The following is a 23294-nucleotide window of genomic DNA, read 5'->3' on the forward strand; positions in this document are numbered from 1 at the left end:
GAGAGAGAGAGAGAGAGAGAGAGAGAGAGAGAGAGAGAGAGAGAGAGAGAGAGAGAGAGAGTATATACTAGTTATATAAATTATCTATACATGTGATCGCAAATAAACATTTGTTTAACTCTCATAACATTACATTGTGGTGCCTGTACACAATAATATGACTTTTAAGCGTTAAGGTCTCCATCTTTAAACCAAACAACAGTCAGTCAAGACACCACACACACCTACCAACACAAATTAAACAGTCGTTTTAATTCCGATACTTCAGTTCATTGGATAATAACGAGTTTGTTCAGTAATGTACATAAAGTTACCATTCGAAGAAGGAAATTTGCATTTGAGATTGATTGTTATTTTTAATTAAAGACGGAAGGGGGGGGGGTAGGCGTGGACCCATGAAAAAAAAAACCTAGATGCAGCCCAATATGTTTAATTTTTTAATCACAGCATCGCAAATAAGTTCGATAAACAGAAAAAAGTATAAATAAAAATCCGTAATGTAACTACAATATATTTCTCTTTCCATAATTCATGTGTTTTTGTTTATAAGTCTGCGTTGTCCAGACCCTATTCCCCCTAGAAACTTCTGAAAAAATAATAATACCAAAAGCAAGCTTGGACACCCCTCCCCAGCAAACAAAATCACCCATTGGTGAAAGGTCCTAGATCCGCGTCTGAATCGATATATATTTTTCATTATTAAAGCCTCGTGCCATATCTTCAAAGGAAGATTTTTCTGGCAACTTAAAGTACTTATCACTAAGATCCAAATTTGGTCTCGGACCCACCACTTCTGTTACACTTTGAGGTCCCCCTGCCGGTGTGAAACTTATTGTAACCTGGCGAGTGCAATGAGCAGGACAGAAGGCATCGGTAGAAATCGTTTGCTCCGTGAAATGGCCATTGGAAGCAAAATCAAAACTTGTTCTGAATATTTCGAGATCTATCAAGCCCTTGACTATAAATCTTGATTAAAATCATCTTAAATGGGCATAAAATAACTGAAACAAATACTAGTAGTTGTAATTTTAGAATGTTTTACTTATATTTGATAAAACACAAATAAGACTTGATTAGAACTGTGGATTATACTGTTTTATCCCACAACAGAGGGGAATTCCTCGTACACGGGGGCCACCATGTACCCAGAGAATGTGGAGTAGACCTCGTCCGAGGCACCGTACATGTTGGTGGCGGCGCCGTTTGTGGGGTCAACGGCCTTCACGTAAACCTCGTCACCTGTCAAAATACCAACACAAAAACGTGTCAAAGACCAGAACAGGTTTAATTCTTTTGAATCCGAAATCAATTTTTAAAACAATGATGGCCAAGACTAAAGAAAAGTATATATCTTCAATGTATTTTTACGCAGACTGTAGCAATTTGTAAATTTTGTTAGCGACCAGTATTCATGATTACATTGCTTTTAGTTCACCAGAAGTGTGATTTCTAGCTAATATGGTGTTTCGGGTACATGCTTCGGAGACCTTACCTGGTCACTTCAAAAGTCTACATAGCATTTCATTTTGGTAATGACTGATATATCCAAAACAAGTCTAGATTGATAATCATTTGCATGGTTAATTTCGAAAAAAACCCAAAGGAAAACATAAGAAAATGCTTGATTTAATTTGTCAATTGGATGCTGTTCATGTGTTGCTATATATAAACATGTAGGACAGTACACACCCACCGGCATGCAGTCAAACTCTCATCTAATGGCCTTGAGATTCAAAATATTGTATGAAGCTATATTTGGGACAGACAGTTCATATGGAAACCTTTAAACACGACACATGCTGTAGTCAACCTCATTCAAGACGGGTACCATCAACCATAGCACAGTATAGGGACTGTATAATTCAGGACGCATCAACCAGAGCAAAGTATAGGAACTGTATAATTCAGGACGCATCAACCATAGCACATTATGGGGGACTTATCCAGGACGCATCAAACATAGCAAATTATGGGGACTGTCTTATTCAAGACGTATCAACCGCAGCACAATATGGGGACTAGTTTATTCGGGACGGACTGTGAGTATAGAGCGGGAACGACATTCTGAGCAGCTATCAAGAACACAACTTTTGCTTGCTTCTCTCAGAAAAAGTTTATACATGTATATGGGTTCAGTGCCTTGTTCAAACAAGTCGAACACCCAGAACATCAAATGAAGGCGACAACTCTTCAAGGTCTTCCTGAAGCAATCAAAACTGTTTGGAAAGGCGAGTAAATGTCACATAGATTACTCTTATTTGCCGTAAAGCAGATCACACCATCACTGTTGGAAGCTTATGTTTCAGCATATTCATATGCTAAATCATGTTACAAAATGACTCAAAACTTCCCGGGTCTTTCGTACTGAAGAATCTGTGACCATTACAATTGTTACATACCCTTTGTTAGGCGAAGAACGACCGAATTTCCCCCGGAAGCATAATCACTGGAAGTATGTCCATACATTGAACAAATGTAGTATCCGTTGTGCCAAAGTTCTGTCCAAATGGTTTTATCCTATGAAAAATGAATAGTACAATTTCGTAAGTTTTATTACTGTGCAGTTTTACTAAACATTGCTGCTGGCTGTCAAAGACTGAGGTGTCCTATCGATGTAATAAACCAGGTCATCTGTCTTTGTCTATCTAGTTTATTCGTCATATTTGTTTGTTCAGTTCGACTTGTATTTCTCCTTACTCAGACGGATAACCCCAAGTACTGTTTTTTCTGATATTCTTTATTTTATCAAATAAAATGTATACTATCAATAACACTGGAAAAGATGATCACCTGGTTGGCTACTGAATGGAATTGGAAAACATAGACCCCGCTGGTTGGACATCTAAATTTGCCGGTGTTAGAATCGTATCCGGTGCCGACATTGGTGAAGATTCTGTCGTAGACCACGATCTCGGTGTGGGCCAAAACCAGGTTTTTGGAGAGTCCGGCGGAAAAGGCAACGGCGTTGGTTTCCGCTTTTACCTCGACTGAATTGAGAACAAAATGAACGCATAAAGTAGTGAGTATTTATCCAAAATATTGAAACTGATAAAAAGAAATTGACAATACTTTCATTTTTTGTTTAAACTTCAAGGTAGGTCAAATTGTACTTACGAAGAGCAGCAGCCAATAGAAATGTACAAATAACGGACTTCATGGTCTGAAATAAACATTGAAGACATTACATGTATTTGATTAGAAAACGTCTTAGTCTCTAATAAAAAAAAATCATCTGAAAAAAATGACATCTACTTCTCCGAGCAAAAAGAAAAAAGAAGTAAAATTTGATACTTGTGGAAAAATATACATGTATCTGATACCGCTGAAGAAAATGTTAAATATTTAAATTTAATTTTCAGTAAAATGTAGTTTTTTTTCCTTTTTATCTTAATACATTGTTGAGCTTACCATTGTGTAGTGTTATTTCCTAAAAGTTCTTATCGGTTCCTTATCAAGTATATATTAAGAAACATTTTAAAGTACACTTAGAGTTCTCCCGAAAAGAAAACGCTTTGTTTCGAAAATTTAGGTTTTTTTCAAAAATAAGGAAAGAATAGAAAGTTCAATTTTTAACAACAACTTTTTGCCCTAATAATTGCTTTACGTATAAAGAGCAGAATGTACGTACCTTACTTCTCTTGAGTTAATATTCTTGTCTCAGTTTTGGGGACTTGCAGAGTTTGACCTACAAGGGATCGACACAGAGCAACCTGTTGGTTCCCACACTGGTTCCTTGTAAGACATTTTGATATCATAAAGGTAAGTATTTCTAGCGCAAAGTAAGTTTTGCTTAACATTCTCATTGTAAAGAAAAATATATATATACCTTTTAACTTACACTTAAAGATGAAGTTCCTTGTTTGCCTGTCCTTGTTTTCCTTCGCTGTTTCCAGTCCACTTGAACAAGTCAAAGGTATTAATGTATGCATCCACATAGCTTCATGAAAGATGTGTATAAGTATAAAAGTTTTGAACGATTTATTATACAAACATGAGAGAATTACTATTTTAATAAGTTGTCGTTTATTCTGAAAATATGAAACTACAAAGACTAATAGGTGACTTTCACTATGTTATTGTGTCATTTGTTTGTCTCCTTTTGTTTATTACACGTTTGACATTTTCTCGGTCAGGAATCGATAACTACTTTCCCACCTCCTTTGTAAGAGCCGCCGGTAACCATGGACACCACCACGTTACCCCCACCGACAAGTTCGTCGGATTTTCCGCCGGTCTGACAAAGATGCTCAAAACCAACGACACAGACCTGGTTGTTTATGACCGTGTCTTCCTCAACATGGGTAATGGCTACGACTCCAGTACCGGGGTGTTTACCTGTCCCAACGCTGGCACCTACGCCTTTCTGGTCCATGGTGTATCTACCGCCACCAGTCAACTGAATCTGGACATCTACCGGAACAACAACTACACCGTCAGTGTGTTTGCGCACGTCAATAACGGCTACGCTTCTGGTCACCAGTCTATTATCCTACAGTTAGACCAACGTGAGTCAAGACCTTATAAAAATAATAATTTTAATTCATACTTTTAAAACAAGAGTTAATAACAAGTAATTAAGTAATTGGTAATTTTGACTTCTACATCAAACATCGGATGTAAATTTTAAAAAGCTTCACACATACACATAAAACAACGGATTTTTTTTCAGAAATTTTAGAAAATCTCTCTCTCTCCCTCTCTCTCTCTCTCTCTCTCTCAACTTTACAATTCAATTATTTTATATTCAGATGATAATATATGTAAATTTATTTATGCATGCAAATGTTCACATATATGTGATACTATAGTTATATATAAAATCATGTTGATTCAAACAATGATATTTTCAATAATCATTTAGATTATGACTCTATGAAACTCAATGACAAAGACTAAGAGTGACTACTTTTCAGAGGACATCGTCTTTGTCCAGGCCCGGGGGGTGAGCGCCCTGTACGGCCAGCGTAACGAAGTGTATAGCACGTTTTCTGGGTTCATGGTTGTCCCTAATATCGGGCGCACCGGTATTGTTACGACACCGCCACCCATGGGAAATATCATAGGATGATTGTCAACCATATACTTTGTGTTAAATGTTATTAAATGTGTTACAATCATATTTGTTTGTGTGCATGTTTCCAAGTAAAAATCATATACTCCAGCAAACCCGAAAACGCACGGACCCTGCATGTAACCTGGCGTGGGGTCATACTTGTGTGGTGGTACCCATTGATGGTTACGGGACATGCAATCTTTTTTAAGTTCTTTTACAATAATTGTTATTTCCAGAGGATGTGGTATACGTTCAAGGTCGTGGAGCTAATTCTATGTACGGGGCCAACCATGAAGTATATTCCACATTTTCGGGGTTTCTAGTTGCACCCACAGCATTACCCGCCAGTAACCCAAACCAAGGAGTCATCGGCTAGAAATACCCGGATCTTTGATTTAAAAAAAACCCGAAAGTGTCATCGTCAAAATTTTCACTCGATTTCCAATAAAAAAAATCCAAAAACAATTACTTTATAATTACATGTATATGTATACTACTACATACGCTTCTGTGTACAAAAGTACATTAACTGGGTTTGATCGGTTTAACGAATATCGACTTGTGCTTTAGTTCTGTTCCGGAAATAGTTTCCGTGTAGTTCAGGCTCAGAAAGTAAACGAAAGAACAATATACATATATCAAGTCAAATACATCTTTTTCATATTCTCTGCAATATGCTTTGCACAACGGATCGCACCAAGAGTGTTGGATGACCAACATTTTGCTATAAGGGTTGTGTGCATGTTTTGTTTTGTTTTTTATAAAATACATCAATCCTTCAAATAAGAATTGAAATCGAAACCGACATGGAAAATTTACATTTAAACTGGCTTGAATTGCACCGTAGGTGTTTTAGAAATATAAATTATCAAGATCTTGATGTTGTTAGTAAACCTGCATTTTACATGTTCTGTAATAAGCGTAATATTGTGTGCAGAACAACTTCAAGTAAAATCTCAATTCTTTTGAAAGTAGGAGAGAGAGAGAGAGAGAGAGAGAGAGAGAGAGAGAGAGAGAGAGAGAGAGAGAGAGAGAGAGCGAGAGAGAGAGAGAGGGAGTTTGTAGAACCTACAGTAAATTATCTGTTTACATACCTGCTTAGTATAAGACATACATACCACTTCGCCTTGGTATTCTGACACAAAACAAAGTAATGTTTTCTAATATATCAGCATAAATTGTAGAAACTCTCTCTCTCTCTCTCTCTCTCTCTCTCTCTCTCTCTCTCTCTCTCTCTCTCTCTCTCTCTCTCTAGGCGTCGGTTTTGTAAAGTTAGACCAAACCATCCGGGAAATAGCAACAGGGAAGGAGGTATCTCCCCCCCCCCCTTTTTTTTCAAAGCAAAAAAATTTTTGTCTTAAATTTACATATAAAATTGAAGTATTAGGAAGCTGCCGCCTCCTGTCCCCACGTTTTCGGTAGGACTTGAAACGAAAATAAGGAGAAATAAACAGTGATGTTGAAAATTATAAAGGTATACTAGCCCCCCCCCCCCCCCCCACACACACACACGGATTAGGAATTTCAGGATTTTTTGGGGGAAATTTTTTTTAATGGGGGGATTTTTTTTTGGAGTTTTAGGTATACTACGCTAACCACCCCCACCCCAATCCCCCCCCCCCTCACGGATTAGGAATTTCAGGATTTTTCGGAATAAGCATTTTTTTTTTTTTTGCTTTTCAAGATTTCTGATGGTTAGTCTAGCCCCCCCCTCCACTTTCAATTTGCTTCCGACGCCACTGCTCTCTCTCTCTCTCTCTCTCTCTCTCTCTCTCTCTCTCTCTCTCTCTCTCTCTCTCTCTCTCTCTCTCTCTCTCTCAGGCGTGATGGTCAACAAATAAAACATCTGATTTACTTTAAAACTTTAGAGATGATTTATTTTTGTAGCCATAAGCTGTCATTTAGTAAAGAAAAATCCAGATATTTTAGCTTTTAACTTTAAGTATCAAATCTTCATATACAGCTCTTCCTCTCAAAGAGATTGATTTAGCCTACAAATGGCTAAGAATATTGAGCCCAATTAAAATGTATTTTTATTAGCATAAAAATTGGATGTCACAACGCATGTACTAAAATTAAGGAAATACTCGAGACAAATCATCTGTTTATCCAATTAACTTAATTCGGCTCCATTTGTACAACTCCTGGTACGATTAAAAAGATACCCTGGCGGGGTATTACACATCTGTTAAGCGGACCATACAGCGCGATACCCTTCCCCCACCCCCGCAGGGAGCAGCGTTCACACTCTGTTGGATATTGGTGGATGGTCTGCTAAATGTATTTCACTGTTTGCGTAATGAATTGTTGAAGAAAAACTATACTTCACGTTTCCAATGCAAATCAGTAAAATATCAGCTATGAAATAATTTAAGGAATAGACGTGTTATGTGTATGTTATTAATTACAATCAAATAATTTCGAAGATCAATGTGTTTTGTTGTTGTATTAGTGTAATAAGCCTCTCGCAAAGCCAATGTGCCATTTAAAAGATAATGTTTTACTCAACAGTTCCCCGAACGCCAAAAAAGATGCCTATGACGCAGGTCTCAGCTTACAATTCCCTTAATACCAGTTTTATCACAGAGTTTATGAGTTTTCTTTTTATTTGATTGTTGTTTGTTGTTTTATTTGATAAGGTTAGATGATAATAATTAGGGTATTATTTTAATTCAGATACAATTGATTATTAACTTCCTTTAACTAGAAATCAAGCACATCCCACCCTCAATCCATATGCAATATTTTACAAATTATCATACATTCATTTAATCTTTTTGTCCGCTGCATATATAAGATTTCTACAAAAACTCATAATGTCAAGAAAAAGATGTCCAGGTTTCTTATCAAAGAAAAATCTTTTTGCACAATTCGCGAAATGCCAGCGCTACGCTATTTGTCGTAGGAGTGACTTAGATCTGTTGGTAATTTACAAAGCACACGTGTTCCTGCTGCTACTGTTGTCTGCTGGCTCGCGAACAAGTGTGAGGGCTTCTTACAGGCAAACATCTGTTTTAGATGAGCACATCTAACTATCACAAAGTAAATAGAGTAGTTCTCCCGTATTGTACAACTTTATGAATGAGTAAGACATTTCTTACGGTCTCCCTCACGCATCATTATCTATAATTCTGTCGATTTTTCTTAAAATCCCTGCACAGATTATTTATGGGGATTTCTAATAAATCTTAAAGATTCTTCAATTATTTTTATTTTCAACAATTTATAATATTTCAACACTGTGACCTGATGGAATCAATAAACTTCAATAACAATTTCTTATTTTTCATCGGAACCACTCGATCTCAAATCCATCCCAAAATCGGGGATTTATTGGACGTCTGCACATGTAGTTCAAAGAACGTGCACGCTCTTGCTCGGCATGCACATGTCGGCGCTACCTTTCAGCAAGTAAGTGTAAATGAATTCCAGTCGAGCCGGATAGAACTGCTGACATATGTTCTTCTAATCTATGCTACCTCGATTTGATAACCATGCATAAAACCTTATTATGCAAATAGAGGATATTGGTTACATTACATGCAAATATTAAATATATAACAATATATAACATTTTATATACTGAGTACATGACTTAAATGTACATAAAAATAAGCATTTTTACATTGTTAAAATGGTACATGAATAACACTTTTACCACAATGAGAACAATATGATGAAAAAAAAATAACAACTGTAAGCGTTCCACCATACTAATCAATATATCTTCAAAGAAAAGGATTATTTTTGAAGAATGACAATTCAATAATCAATGCCCGAGATAATTTGGGTTGGCAGAACTTGTCATTTTATCAAAAATAAATTCAGGGTTGAAATATCATATGAATACACCATTAAATTCATCTAGCCACTTGTATTAACCACTGCACACAGGAAAACAAAATCACAATCACTGGCTGCAAAGAAAAAGTTTGTTTTCAATGAGTATGATATAAAACCTAGATTTTATTCTGTTCACATTCTGCAGGAGGAATCCTCATTTTTGTGTAAAATAATAAAAAAATAAAAATTATGTATACATGTATATAGCTATATTTTATTAACAAAATCTTCACTGCATGTACAAATTATTCATATTAAAGGGCATGCTAAGGGGTAACTCTTAACCTTATCAAATTAACGTTAATTATGTAAATAAATCTCCAGACTGATAAGCGAATATGTCTCCTGCATTCTCCCCCCACGCCGGCCTTTTATTATGCAAAGTTATTAATAGCCGGTTCCATACCGATATTCGAGTCTTGGCACAAAACATCTGTGCAACTGTATTCCTTTTGTAGTATCTTCATCTTTCTTGTCCGTCGATCTCTCTCGATCTCTGATTGGCTCAATTTGGATGCTCTATCGGCCCCCCGCCAATCAGACTCGTTGTCATACTGTTAGCTTCGGTGAAGCGATGGGATATATAAACTGAAGGGTGTAACCAGAATAGTTAGAGCAGCTTCAGATCGTAAGTACATCGGATGTGGGATTTTGTTTTTCTCTCTATCTCTACCTTGTGTGCATTCACTCATACTACGGTAATAAATCCTTACCTAACATCTCCTGACTTCTTCATTAATCCTTTCCCATCCTTACCTCACATTCAACTGAAACCCGTTTTCATACCCTTCACCCGAATCAGATTTTTAAAATACAAAAAGGTGATCCTTTAAACTCCCTCTTTATACCTTCCTTAGATTTACAGTTTCATCCTATTCCTTATACCTTCCTTAGTTTGGTAATTTAAAAAAGTTTATCAATTCTGGATAACTTATTGTGTGATCCATTGGTTCTTTGGGTATATATTGTTTTCACTGGAGTAGATGTATGGAAAGGTAAGAATTTGATGCCCACATTCCTCTACCATATTTGGATACGCCGCCACTGTATCACTGTCTAGTGATGGGATAATTACTGCGGTATAGCACTGAATAACTCCGGTCATAGGGAGCTCAAGTATCAGTGAATGGACAGGAATTTTCCCCGTACCCAGGCGCGTTTAACAAAAATAATTCTCTTTAGGAAATATGAATAACGTGGTTACATTCATAGCTTAATGAAACTGATAGGTACATGTATATACTTAGTATATTTTTTATGATTAATTTTTTGCAAAAATTTATATAGATAAGAATGATAATAAAATAACCCCAAAACCTTTAGAATTTTTTATTGTAATCTTGAGATTAGGCAGAGAACAAAAATAGGGCGTGTCTGATGTTCGTTTCTATTTTATTCTCACAAAATAAAATACTGTTTCAATAATAGAGAATTTTTCAAGATCTACCGATATGGATGTATCAATATTCTTTGAACATTTTTTTTTTAAATTTAAGGTGGTATGGTAGTATGGGGCACTTTGGCGTATTAATGTAGATGGAAGTAAACCATTTTCAAAGCATAATAATGTAACTGTTCTAAAAAAAAATCTAAATTCATAGTGTTTTGTCGTATAGGTAAAATATATTTTTATAAGATTTCGCATAGAGATAAAAAAAAAATGTAGATATCTCTGACGGACTCGAACTCACGACCTTCAGATCACAAGTTAGTGCTTGAACAAACTGAGAAAAGTAGTCTGACAAAGAGGTTGCCGAATCAAAGATAATATAAAGATTTATTGAATAATTCGAAAGAGAAGTACGTCACAAAGTGTGGTTAACCATCCCTCTCATCGGCCCCCCTCATTGACAATAAAGTAATGCAACAGAAATCCCACAGATCGAGGCAAACTATTACTTTTACAAGTCTTCATCGCTTCTCATAGCAGATGTTACCCCCCCCCCCCCCCACCTCCATAAATATGCCCTGTATCGTGCTCGGTCTCCCCTAATCAGTTGTTGTTTCTCGGGGCGCTGGAATATAGAGGTGAAGCGATAGACTTGAATTTACAGTTGGGTGGAGAAATGTGTTGTCAACTTCCCAATAATTTCTTAAAGCCAACCATTCCCTATTACCTTGATTTTTTTATTCCACGTTTGCTTTGCAACTAAACCATGCAATGTTACTCTATTATTTTGAGCATTCATGTTTTTGTTTTACGAAACCGCTTTAAAATGATATAACCTTCATTTGACTTGCAGGCTGTTCGGCAACCAGTGGTTTGTGTTTGAGGCGTCCGGCAAACCAGACATACTCCATCTTTTCGCCAGATTTCGGCCAAACTTGAGTTACACATACGTTGGAGCTTGTTCTGCAATTTAAGCAAACATGGCGGCTTTCGACCCTAACGATCCCGATATGAAATACCTGGCCGTGGACAGGAAGGCCCTGATGAAGGAGCAGACTGTCCCCTTTGACGGCAAGAAGATGTGCTGGGTCCCCGACGAGAAGGAAGGATTCCTGGCTGCTGAAATCCAGTCAACCAAGGGAGACGAAATCACTGTCAAAACCATTGAAGGCAATGAGGTAAACAGTCACCCTAGAACTAAATATCATGTCAATATCAAAATTTGAATTTTATATGTGCGAAAGAACGTCAAAGCTCCTTTATCTGCAAGATATATGGTTCATTCTGTATTCTTAGAACCGCACAGTGAAGAAAGATGACATCCAGCAAATGAACCCTCCAAAATACGAGAAAATTGATGACATGGCCAACATGACTTACCTGAATGAGGCTTCTGTGTTGCACAACTTGAGGTCCCGTTACAAGTCTATGTTGATCTACGTAAGTATTACAGTAAAACCAGGTTATAAAGAACACGCGTATATCGAATTCATTTTCATTATCGAAGTCAGTTTTCTTTATCTTAAAACATTTCTCTCGGATATAACGAATCAAAATCAGTCGATTTTAATACTTTGCCATAAGCGTATTTTATTGTAAATCCAATATTTAAAGCCTAAAAATCAAGGATTGTTAATGGCTATTCCGTAACAAAAACGTACCAAGCCCGTATAACTGTTTAGAGTCATGAAGATTGCCAGAAAATTAATCTCTCACTCTTTCTTCTACAGACCTACTCCGGTCTTTTCTGTGTGGCTGTCAACCCATACAAACGCCTCCCCATCTACGGCCAGGCTCTTGTTGACAAGTACCGTGGCAAGAGGAAGACCGAAATGCCTCCTCATTTGTACGCCGTGGCCGACAACGCTTATCAGTTCATGGTGCAGGATCGCGAGAACCAGTCCATGTTGATTACGTAAGTAATCACTGTATTTTAGAAATGAATTAACCCTATCTTTTCTTTAAGCAATGACAGCAATATTAATTTCATTGATTAAAAAAAACTACAAAGGAAAAATCTTCCCTGTTCATTGGAAGAATTATTGAGATCAATGTCGTTTTCAGTGGTGAGTCTGGAGCCGGTAAGACTGAGAACACTAAGAAGGTCATCCAGTACTTCGCCCTTGTGGCCGCTGGACAGCAAAAGAAGGATGAAGAGGAAAAACCAAAAGAGGAAAAGAAGGTAATCTATCAGTGTCTTACTTCATTTTTCTATGAAATAAATATTTCATTACATAAGATGAAAAATAACTCTTGGCGTTTTATTTATCGGAATTGTCGTTCTTGTTATCTAATTATCTTTTTTTTCTCTTTTCTCCTTTACTTCTCCTTAACTCTTCATTACTTTCCAAACCTCTGCTCCTTACTTATCTCAACCCACTTTGCCTCTGTTCATACAAAAACAATTACCAACTTCCCTCTTCACTCCGTCCCTTCTTCCGCTTCCCTTTTCACTTGACCTATATCCAAAACTAAACAGGGAAGCTTGGAGGACCAGATCGTGCAGGCTAACCCCGTACTTGAAGCCTACGGAAACGCTAAGACAGTCCGTAACAACAACTCCTCCCGCTTCGTAAGTATCCAACAAATGAAAAGACCCAAAACCTTGTTTGTGGTGCAATCCATTCCAAAAAAAAAAAAACCCGGGACTTACATGTCCTATCAACCTTCACGATCATTTGACTTTCAGGTCTCTCAATAATTCCGTTGCATGTTACGAGAATTCCTTTGCCCATCGGACCCTCGCCGACAAAACACCTCTCACAAACCATCCTAAAATATTGAATTCTTTTACAATATCCCCTGACCATATTAAACTGTTTTACACTTATTGATTTATTTTCCGTTTTGAAGTGAGATAACACTGCATGCATTGTTGGGTTAGAATAATGAGGACAACACTTTGATCCACCGGTGTGTTTTAACACTTTTCCTCCTCTCCGTCCTCACTAGGATTATCTGGATCCTCAGATATCCGATCACATTTCCTCAGCCGCTCCTCCTACCTCATTCCCTCCTGATTATTCCTCCTTATCAATTTTGAGGACACAAGTCGTCATTTGTAAGTAAAGATTTTGTTTGAATCGAATTTATCGGGAAAGAAAGTATAATCGTATTGGTAATGCATATTTAACTTTTAAAATGAAAATAAGAAATGCAAGTATAACTTACCGTTTTTAATTCACACAGGGAAAATTCGTCCGTATTCACTTCGGCCCAACTGGAAAAATTGCAGGAGCCGATATTGAAACCTGTAAGTTGATCAAATGACAATTTGAATAGTAAACACAATATATAATAGAAATGTAACTAAAATGTCTTTCCATCTTTACTTAATTTACTGTTTATTTACAGACCTGCTTGAGAAATCTCGTGTGACTTACCAACAGACTGTAGAGAGAAACTACCACATCTTCTACCAGCTGTTGTCTAACGCCATTCCAGAACTCAACGGTATATTACCATCTAAACCTGTTTCAACGAGATTATAAATTACATATTTATTTGAAATCAACAAAGGATTACAATAATAGTAAACATAATTCAATGTTTAGTGTTTCCCCTGTGCTCGTCATTTTTTGTGTCCATGAATTGTAAAAATGTTGAAGTCAAATGACACGTGACGACGATTTGTTTACAGAGGTTCTGCTGGTCTCCCCCGACCCCGGTCTTTACAGCTTCATTAACCAGGGAGCTCTCACTGTTGACGGCATTGATGACGTAGAGGAAATGAAAATGACCGACGTATGTTGTATTAAACGGGGCATTACACAGTCAACAAACCTCCCCATAGACCCCTTTTTTCTTTCAGCGGAATACCTTTTCCCTCATCCAATACCCTTCGATGAAATTCATTACCAATATACTAAAAAAAAACCACTACGGATTCCACGAATTCCCGGATTTTCTTTCAGAAGTTCCTCGATTTTCCTATCCCGACGAACCCTCTCTGACGTAGACGACCCATTCTAATCTCTTTTTCTTGCAGCTTCATTCTCCAAAAGCCAGAAGTCTATTCACCCCTTCTCAATTTAATAACATAACCAACCATTTCTGTCGATTAGACACATTACCTATCCCTGATTCTACATTGTTCCCAGTTTCCTCTTCTCATCCTTGAACCCCACTTTACTCTTGTAGAAAAAATGTTGGTCTCCCCCGATCCCGCTCTTTATTCCTTCATCAACCAAGGTGCTTTGACTGCTGATGGTATTGATGATGTTGAGGAAATGAAAATCACTGATGTATGTATCGGATGACAAAAACTTATTTTAAAAAAATCCTCTAAAATCAAAACATTCACATGGAAACAAATCAACATCCAAACAAGTGCAAAAAAAATAAGTAAAACCCCTATGTATGCCTGAAAAATTACCTTAATTATTAATACTGAAATTCATGTAATTCAGGAAGCTTTTGACGTCCTTGGCTTCACCAGTGAGGAGAAAACAAGCATGTACAAATGTACCGCCTCCATCATGCATATGGGTGAAATGACCTTCAAACAGAAAGGTGAACAGGCTGAGGTGGACGGAACCGCTGGTAAGAATTTGTCATAAAGAAGTAAACAATCCTAACATGTAGGTCTTTTTTTGACAAAAGTTCCGTAACAATAAGTCGCTCTATTTATCTTTTTATCTTTTACAGAGCCCGAAAAGGTTGCTTTCTTGTTGGGTATCAACGCTGGAGACTTCCTTAAATGCTTGCTCAAGCCTAAGGTCAAGGTCGGAACCGAGTTTGTCGTCAAGGGACAGAACAAAGAGCAGGTCATCAACTCCATCGGTGCCTTGGCTAAGTCTCTGTACGACCGTATGTTCGGCTGGTTGGTCAAGAGAGTCAACAAGACTCTTGACACCAAGGCCAAGAGGAACTATTACATCGGTGTGTTGGATATCGCTGGTTTCGAAATTTTTGAGGTTGGTAATTTAAAGTATTAGCATATTCTTCCATTCTGACCTTAATATCAAGTAACATAACGATACAGCATGTACTAGTACGTGTATTTATTTGATAGTTCAAGGAGAACTTTCATTACTTAACATTGTGAATTTGTTTTATAGTTCAACAGCTTCGAGCAGCTGTGTATCAACTACACCAACGAGAGACTCCAGCAGTTCTTCAACCACCACATGTTCGTCCTCGAGCAGGAAGAATACAAGAAAGAAGGTATTCAGTGGGAGTTCATCGACTTCGGTATGGACTTGGCTGCCTGTATTGAGCTTATTGAAAAGGTATTGTATTCAGGTCCGTCATCTCCAAATTTTACGTGCTCTAAGATGAGGTCATACATAAACTAATATGTTGTTTACAATCTTTCAGCCCATGGGTATCTTGTCCATCCTTGAAGAGGAATGCATGTTCCCCAAGGCTGACGACAAGTCTTTCAAGGACAAACTGTACTCCAACCACATGGGCAAATCACCCAACTTTGGCAAACCAGGAAAGTCTCCCAGGCCCGGAATCCCAGCCCCTGACTTCTCTCTGGGTCATTACGCTGGCTCTGTGGGATACAACATCTCCAACTGGCTGGAGAAGAACAAGGATCCAATCAACGAGAACGTTGTGACTCTTCTGTCTGCTTCCAAGGAACACCTTGTGAAGGAACTCTTCCAGGCACCCCCCGTAGAAGAGGGTGGCGGTAAGAAGAAGAAGAAGTCTTCTGCTTTCCAGACCATCTCTGCTGTTCACAGGGTAAGACCTATTCCCCTTAAAAAAGAAATATAAAAAACATAACAAAAAACAAAAGACATTATACAGATCTAAAAGTTATGTGTATTTTATGTATTGATATTATCAGCCGTAACCTTTTATATTGTTTTGTTTTAGGAATCCTTGAACAAACTGATGAAGAACTTGTACAGCACTCACCCTCATTTTGTGCGTTGTATCATTCCCAACGAAATGAAACAGTCCGGCATGATCGATGCCGCCCTGGTCCTGAACCAGCTCCAATGTAACGGTGTACTTGAGGGTATCAGAATTTGTCGTAAAGGATTCCCCAGCAGAGTCATCTACTCTGAATTCAAACAGAGGTAACAAAAATAAGATCAAACATTTATATATTCAATCATTATACAATAAATGAATCTATTTTACAGTAAGCTGAGAATAGGTAAATTAAAACTTTTTTTTTTGCTTCATTTAAGATATTCCATCTTGGCTCCCAATGCTGTTCCACAAGGCTTCGTTGATGGCAAGGCCGTCTCTGAAAAGGTTCTGCTTGCTCTGCAACTCGACCCCGCAGAGTACCGTCTTGGTAACACCAAGGTCTTCTTCAAAGCCGGTGTACTCGGTATGCTTGAGGAAATGCGTGACGAACGCTTGTCTGCCATTATTTCTGGATTCCAGGCTCACATTAGAGGTTATCTGATGCGCAAACAGTACAAGAAGCTGCAGGACCAGAGGTAAACTATTTATTAGGACATTCTAATAATTATGTCATTAAGTTATATTCGTATATTTTATTTCTACAGTGAAGTATGTTTAAACTTAAGACAAAATGTTGGGTTTCCTTTTTCAGAACTGCTCTTGCCATGATCCAGAGAAACATCCGTAAATGGCTCGTTTTGAGAAACTGGCAGTGGTGGAAACTGTACGCCAAGGTCAAGCCAATGTTGAACGTTGCCCGTGCTGAGGATGAGATGAAGAAGAAATTGGAAGAAATGCACAAGATGGAAGAGGAACTTAAGAAAACCTCTGAAATCAAGAAGAAGCTCGAGGAACAGAACGTTGATTTGATGGAACAGAAGAACAGAATCTACATTGAACTCCAAGCCGAGCAGGACAGAATCGCTGAATTTGAGGAGCGACTTGAGAAATTCATTACAGACAAAGCTGAGATGGAGAGCCAGCTTAAGGAATACGAGGATCGTCTCCTTGATGAGGAAGACGCTGCCGCCGAGCTTGAGGGCATCAAGAAGAAGATGGAGGCTGAAAATGATGAGTTGAAAAAAGACATTGAGGATCTGGAGACCACCCTTGCCAAGGCTGAGCAAGAGAAACAAACCAAAGACAACCAGATTAAGACCCTCACCGATGAGATGCAGCAACAGGATGAACAGATTTCTAAGCTCAACAAAGACAAGAAGGCTATGGATGAGGCTCACAAGAAGACCCTCGCCGACCTGCAGGCCGAGGAAGACAAGTGCAATCACCTCAACAAACTCAAGCAGAAACTTGAACAGACTCTTGATGAGATGGAAGACAACTTGGAGCGCGAGAAGAAGATCCGTGGAGATGTTGAGAAGGCCAAGCGCAAGCTTGAGCAGGACCTTAAATCCACACAGGGTGCTGTTGAAGATCTTGAGCGTGTCAAGAGAGAGCTTGAGGAGGCAGGAAAGAAGTACGGTTTTTTTTTACATTTATGATAAATAAGGTGTATCTGTAGTAATGTTTCCTATTATTTATTGATTGAACTTAATAATCACTTTTTTCAAACCTTTCATTTCAAGTGCTTTCTTCATGCTCATTTGTTTCTATTATAGGAAGGACAACGAGATCAACAGCCTCAACTCTCGCATTGAGGATGAACAGGGCATCAACGCCGGTCTCCAGCGCAAGATCAAGGAGTTGAACGCCAGAATCGAGGAACTTGAAGAGGAACTCGAGGCAGAGCGTGCCGCCAGAGCCAAGGCTGAGAAACAGAGAATTGAGCTCGGACGTGAGCTGGACGAGTTGAGCGAGCGTCTGGATGAGGCTGGCGGTGCAACAGCAGCTCAGGTCAGTAGAAACATCAGACGTCTCGAAACATGGAGTTCGGTCTGCTAAAGGCACGCGTTTGTATTTTACACCATAATTTCTTCTCTTCCAGATCGACCTCAACAAAAAGAGAGAACAGGAATTGTTGAAACTGCGTCGCGACCTGGAGGAGCAGACTTTGGCTGGTGAGGCACAGGTCGCTGCTCTCCGCAAGAAGCAGCAGGATATGTCCAACGAGATGGCAGACCAAATCGACCAGCTCAACAAAGCCAAGGCTAAGTACGGAAACATATCAGTATTTCAGTTATCTGCGTTATAAATAATAACTTAACAATATTATTTCAAGTAATTATTAAATAATATCGGGTAAAAGATAAAGGAAATATACTTGTATAATTGTGTGCAATGGAACTAAATGAACAAACTATTACAGACTGGAGAAGGATAAGAAAGATTTGAAACGTGAGCTTGATGACATGCAAAGTCAGCTCCAACATGTCATTAAGCAGAAGGTAATAGCAGAATGACTATTTCATAGTCTAGTCATTCTTCAAGCCGTCTGCTCCCTCACTGTAACACTGGGACTCGGTGCCCGAGCATGGGAACACCTCACTCTTTTATTAAAAAAAACCACAGAACAAAAACACAACCATTCGCCACCAATATCACGACTCCCTCTCTACCTAACAAACTCTAGCCATCATAAAAACATTTGTACACCCCCACTTATTTCCTTACCTTCTTTCTCTTTCCGTCTAGAGCTCTAAAAGACGCCGCACAAATGAAGGTAGAGCTTGACGACCTTCATGCACAGATTTCTATTGTCAACAAAAATAAGGTACACAGAATGAACTCTTTTTATTATTTTCTGCTGTTTTAAATTTTCTTTTCATTATTTTATCATTTTTATCATTTTTGCAATGATAAATAACTGCACATTTTTCTTCCTTATCACTAATGTTCCGTTAAATCTTCATAAGAATAACAATAATTTTCATTTATGTGTTAACAGTTCATGGTATTCTATTTTTGAAAAAAAAGTCATAAAATATTCAACGATAGTTTTCGGTTCAATTTTGTACGAAAGTTTGTCATCTTATAAATGAAAGATTGCCCAAATTTGCAGCAATCTGCCGAGAAGGTATCCAAACAGCTTGAAAGCCAACTTTCCGAGGCCAACTCAAGAATTGATGAAGCCAACAGAATCATCGCTGACCTCAATTCAGGCAAATCCAGGCTTCAAAGCGAGGCTGCCGATCTTACTCGCCAGTTGGAAGAGGCCGAGAGCCGTGTTGGTCAACTGACCAAGGAGAAATCTTCTCTTGCTTCTCAGCTGGATGAGGCTAAACGCTCAGTTGAAGAGGAATCAAGAGTATGTTACATATTATTAATGATTCAAATTCTTTTTTTTATTTCCGGGTAATTTTTTTTATTACAGTGTTATATAGGCATACTCTAAATGTTGATTTTTCGTCTTTAAATAGATCCGCCAGAAAATGCAGTCCGAAGTCCGAAATCTCACCGCCGACTTGGACTCTCTCCGCGAACAGTTCGAGGAAGAGCAAGAGTCCAAGGCTGAAGTCCAACGCCAGCTCAGCAAAGCCCACAACGAGGTTCAGATGTGGCGCTCCAAGTGCGAGAGCGGTGGTGGTGCCAGCGCCGAGGCTGTTGAGGAGTTGAGGTATGCCGACTCAACAAAACCTAAAACACCATACAATATAAATCAACGATACAAGTTTGAACAACAAGTAAAATGATTTATCTCTTATTTTTATCATAGACGCCGTATGCAGGCTAAACTGAATGAGGCCGAGCAGAATCTTGAGGCTGCTAATGCCAAGATCAGTCAACTCGAGAAGGTCAAACTCCGCATGGGACAGGAGATGGAAGACCTGGTTATTGAAGTTGAAAGAGTACGTTTCACTTTTAAAATTAAAATCTTTAACTGATCTTTAAAGCGTTTATTTTGCAAAACATTTAATCATTTGTTCGATTTACGTTTAGGCCAACTCCAATGCAAACAACTTGGAGAAAAAACAGAGAGCTTACGACAAGACCGTCCAGGAATGGCAGAGCAGGGTGAAGAGTCTGGAAATTGAGATTGACAACGCCCACAAAGAAACCCGCAGCTTCTCTGCTGAAACCTTCAGACTGAAGGCTCAGTTCGAGGAATCCGTCGACACCATTGAGTCCCTCAGACGCGAGAACAAGAATCTCGCCGACGAGATCCACGAACTCACCGACCAACTCAGTGAGGGCGGAAGAAGTGTGCACGAGGTCGAGAAGGCCAAGCGCCGTCTTGAGATGGAAAAAGAGGAGCTCCAGGCTGCTCTGGAAGAGGCTGAAAGCTCTCTTGAGCAGGAGGAAGCTAAAGTCATGCGTGCTCAACTTGAGATCGCCACTGTCAGAACCGAGATTGACAGACGTCTCCAAGAGAAAGAAGAGGAATTCGACAACACCAGACGCAACCACCAGCGTGCCCTTGATTCCATGCAAGCTAGTCTGGAGGCTGAGGCCAAGGGTAAGGCTGAGGCCATGAGGATCAGGAAGAAGCTGGAGCAAGACATTAACGAACTGGAGGTCGCCCTTGATGCCGCCAACCGCGCCAAGGCTGATCTGGAGAAGAACGTCAAACGCTACCAGCAGCAGATCAGAGTACGTGTTCATCCTACCAGTATCTTATTCAGTTGAATTATCTTTAATAAAAAATACTTCTTATGAGTGATATGAATTAATTATACTTGATTTATTTCTTTAGGAAATGCAAGTCTCCATTGAAGATGAGCAGCGTTCCCATAGCGAAGCACGTGAAGCCTACGCCATGTCTGAGCGCCGCTGCATGATTCTGCAGGGTGAGGTAGAGGAGATGCGTTCCTCTATTGAATCCGCTGAAAGAGCAAGAAAATCCGCTGAGACTGAGCTGCACGAGGCTAATGACCGTGTCAATGAGCTCGCTGCTCAGGTCACCTCCCTGCAGGCACAGAAGAGAAAGCTGGAGGGAGACGTCCAGGCCATGCAGGTAAGCTACGTTTTCTGAAAAACATACTTTGACCTAAATTTTACCATCTTAAGCGTCTGACTTGAATTCGATCATGACAAATCTTATACATAAATTTATATTTGCAGACCGATCTTGAGGAGATGAACAATGAAATCAGAGCTGCTGATGACAAGGCCAAGAAAGCAATGGCCGAGGCCGGCCATCTTGCTGAGGAACTCCGCGCCGAGCAGGAACACAGCAACCAAATCGAGAAATTCCGCAAGGGACTCGAACACCAAATCAAGGAACTCCAGGTCCGCTTGGACGAGGCCGAGGCATCCGCCCTCAAGGGAGGCAAGAAGATGATTGCCAAGCTCGAGAACAGAGTAAGATCAAAACAGGCGTGATTTAAGTCTTAATTTATGCATTATGCTGGTATTCTAAGTAAGCAATATTTATACAATTCTTACTTCAGGTGAGAGAACTCGAGAGCGAGTTGGATAGCGAACAGCGCCGTCACGCCGAGACCCAGAAGAACGCTCGCAAGGCCGACCGCCGCCTCAAGGAACTTGCCTTCCAGGCTGATGAGGACAAAAAGAACCAGGAACGCCTCCAGGAGCTCATTGAGAAACTGCAGTCCAAGGTCCTCACCTACAAGCGCCAAGTGGAGGAAGCCGTGAGTATTTCATTTCACAAAACTTTGATAGACACCAAAATACCAAAAAAATGTACAAACTTTCTGTTATATTATCGTGATCTTTATATTCATCACTGGTGTTTGTAGGAGGAAATTGCCGCCGTCAACCTGGCTAAATACCGCAAGGTACAGCACGAGCTTGAAGACGCCGAGGAGCGCGCCGACAGCGCCGAGACCTCCATGTCCAAACTGCGCGCCAAGAGCCGCAGCTCCACCTCTGTACAGAGGACCACCACCGTTTCCTCCAAATCCATGGTCAGTAATCTAAATCTATCAGTTCGTTTAACTTTATTTTTTCCTTTAAATCCACCATTAGTATGCTTGAAAACGGAATATATCTATCGCTATTTGTTCACTACTTGGAATTGAAAAAAAATCAAGCACATGAATTGTGAAAAAATAAAATCCCTTTTTATATGTAAATGAAAATTCTTATTTGTCTATTTTTTCTTCTTTTACAGTCCAGAATCGAATAAACGAATCTCGGACCATAGGAAAGGACTCTCAATGAAAGCCCCTTACCAAACACCCGTTCAACGAGGAACAATCGGAAGGCGTAACATCTCTCTCCTTCTTCTGTCGCAAACATGCTCCGCAAGGAGCCGTGAAATTCGTCCAATAACGAATTGATGTGTTGTTTGTGATTTAGACAATTAACTATTTATTGTGTGTTATTTATTGACTGATTGTTCCGTCTTTGGACAACCATCATCAAAACGGAATAGCAGCCAATCAGATGCGGCTGTTCTGTTTTGTGATACTTACAGTAAATAAATTATTGTATTGTATCTGCAATCCAGTGTCTTTGTTTTATTTTTGATTTACCGAAGAGGTCTAGGTTGAATGGAAGTTATTGACCATAATAAACTATAGATCCATATTTTGAAAATCTCAGCTAAAATTGTGACATACATTGTACATGTATGCTGAGTATTATAAAATGGATATACGTTCACATTGAATATTTTTATATAAATACAATAATACATTCCCCACAAAAACTTAATTCTCTGACAGCACAATAAGCAAACCTGAAATATGAGTAGCAAGAGGGACATCTTAATGCATCATGCTCGAAGCATCGCTTTGTATAGTAATGGAAAAAGGGTCAGACATCTACGAATGTATTATTCTCATTGATACCCTTCAATATCATTTCTGTCACAGTTATAGAAAAGTGAAAAAGACCATTTTTATTGCAAATTTGACTTTCACATGTTTTATTTGAGTAAAAGGTATATCTAATCGGAAAAAAACAAATGGTGGCCAGTTTATCCATGATTGGTAAAGCAAAACTTTCTCATTCATTTTTCTTTAAGCGTAAATCTTCTTCATAAGTATCAGATGTTAATATATATCTTTTAAATACATAATATTTTCAATAATATCTCCCATCCAAATTGCACACATACATGTTTAGAGCGTAGGCCAAAAGGCTGCAGTATTTCCGTGAGGTTTCCTGTGATCAAACTATTTCTACTTTAGAGCTAAGAAAGAAATAATAACAATTATAGGGCAATCCAATGGACAATCTGCTTATCTTAACAACTATTTTATGACACTGCCATTTCAGACTAAACAGAAAATAACGTATAAAATTGTATGACTTTTATATAACATGTTATCTTTAATG

The 23294-nt window shown here is 38.8% G+C and overlaps 3 protein-coding genes across 7 annotated transcripts; 2 read left to right on the forward strand and 1 right to left on the reverse strand.

Moving 5' to 3' along the window:
- Positions 1-1020: 1020 nt before the first annotated feature.
- On the reverse strand, positions 1021-3739 carry LOC105338906 (complement C1q-like protein 4). Of its 3 annotated transcripts, none has more exons than XM_011444210.4 (5): positions 3629-3739; positions 3115-3160; positions 2791-2987; positions 2400-2517; positions 1021-1239 (listed from the first exon to the last, which is right to left on the reverse strand). In XM_011444210.4, exons 2-5 carry the CDS (start codon positions 3155-3157, stop codon positions 1097-1099), a joined length of 501 nt encoding a protein of 166 aa, XP_011442512.2. In that variant the 5' UTR covers positions 3158-3160; positions 3629-3739; the 3' UTR covers positions 1021-1096. The 3 variants fall into 3 exon arrangements, with proteins under 3 accessions (XP_011442512.2, XP_011442513.2, XP_011442511.2); XM_011444211.4 differs by having other exon boundaries at positions 3634-3703; XM_011444209.4 differs by lacking the exon at positions 3629-3739 and adding an exon at positions 3409-3522.
- Positions 3662-5518, forward strand: Caprin-2 (complement C1q tumor necrosis factor-related protein 1). 3 transcript variants are annotated; one of them, XM_011444206.4, is made up of 4 exons: positions 3662-3759; positions 3847-3913; positions 4134-4505; positions 4914-5117. In XM_011444206.4, exons 2-4 carry the CDS (start codon positions 3847-3849, stop codon positions 5066-5068), a joined length of 594 nt encoding a protein of 197 aa, XP_011442508.3. In that variant the 5' UTR covers positions 3662-3759; the 3' UTR covers positions 5069-5117. The 3 variants fall into 3 exon arrangements, with proteins under 3 accessions (XP_011442508.3, XP_011442509.2, XP_011442507.3); XM_011444207.4 differs by lacking the exons at positions 3662-3759; positions 4914-5117 and adding an exon at positions 5290-5518 and having other exon boundaries at positions 3769-3913; XM_011444205.4 differs by lacking the exon at positions 3662-3759 and having other exon boundaries at positions 3769-3913.
- A 3986-nt stretch (positions 5519-9504) lies between these two features.
- LOC105338907 (myosin heavy chain, striated muscle) lies at positions 9505-22456 on the forward strand. The gene is made up of 28 exons (XM_011444216.3): positions 9505-9524; positions 11140-11464; positions 11583-11726; positions 12017-12201; positions 12351-12468; positions 12766-12858; positions 13476-13539; positions 13641-13739; positions 13927-14030; positions 14696-14828; positions 14934-15202; positions 15347-15517; positions 15606-15977; positions 16113-16318; positions 16433-16690; positions 16807-17628; positions 17771-18005; positions 18097-18263; positions 18418-18496; positions 19111-19356; positions 19469-19665; positions 19765-19897; positions 19989-20639; positions 20743-21003; positions 21111-21350; positions 21440-21640; positions 21749-21916; positions 22123-22456. Exons 2-28 carry the CDS (start codon positions 11267-11269, stop codon positions 22135-22137), a joined length of 5829 nt encoding a protein of 1942 aa, XP_011442518.3. The 5' UTR covers positions 9505-9524; positions 11140-11266; the 3' UTR covers positions 22138-22456.
- Positions 22457-23294: the final 838 nt, after the last annotated feature.

This window comes from Magallana gigas, chromosome 2, assembly GCF_963853765.1.
Source record: "Magallana gigas chromosome 2, xbMagGiga1.1, whole genome shotgun sequence".
NCBI classification, from domain to species: Eukaryota; Metazoa; Mollusca; class Bivalvia; order Ostreida; family Ostreidae; genus Magallana; species Magallana gigas.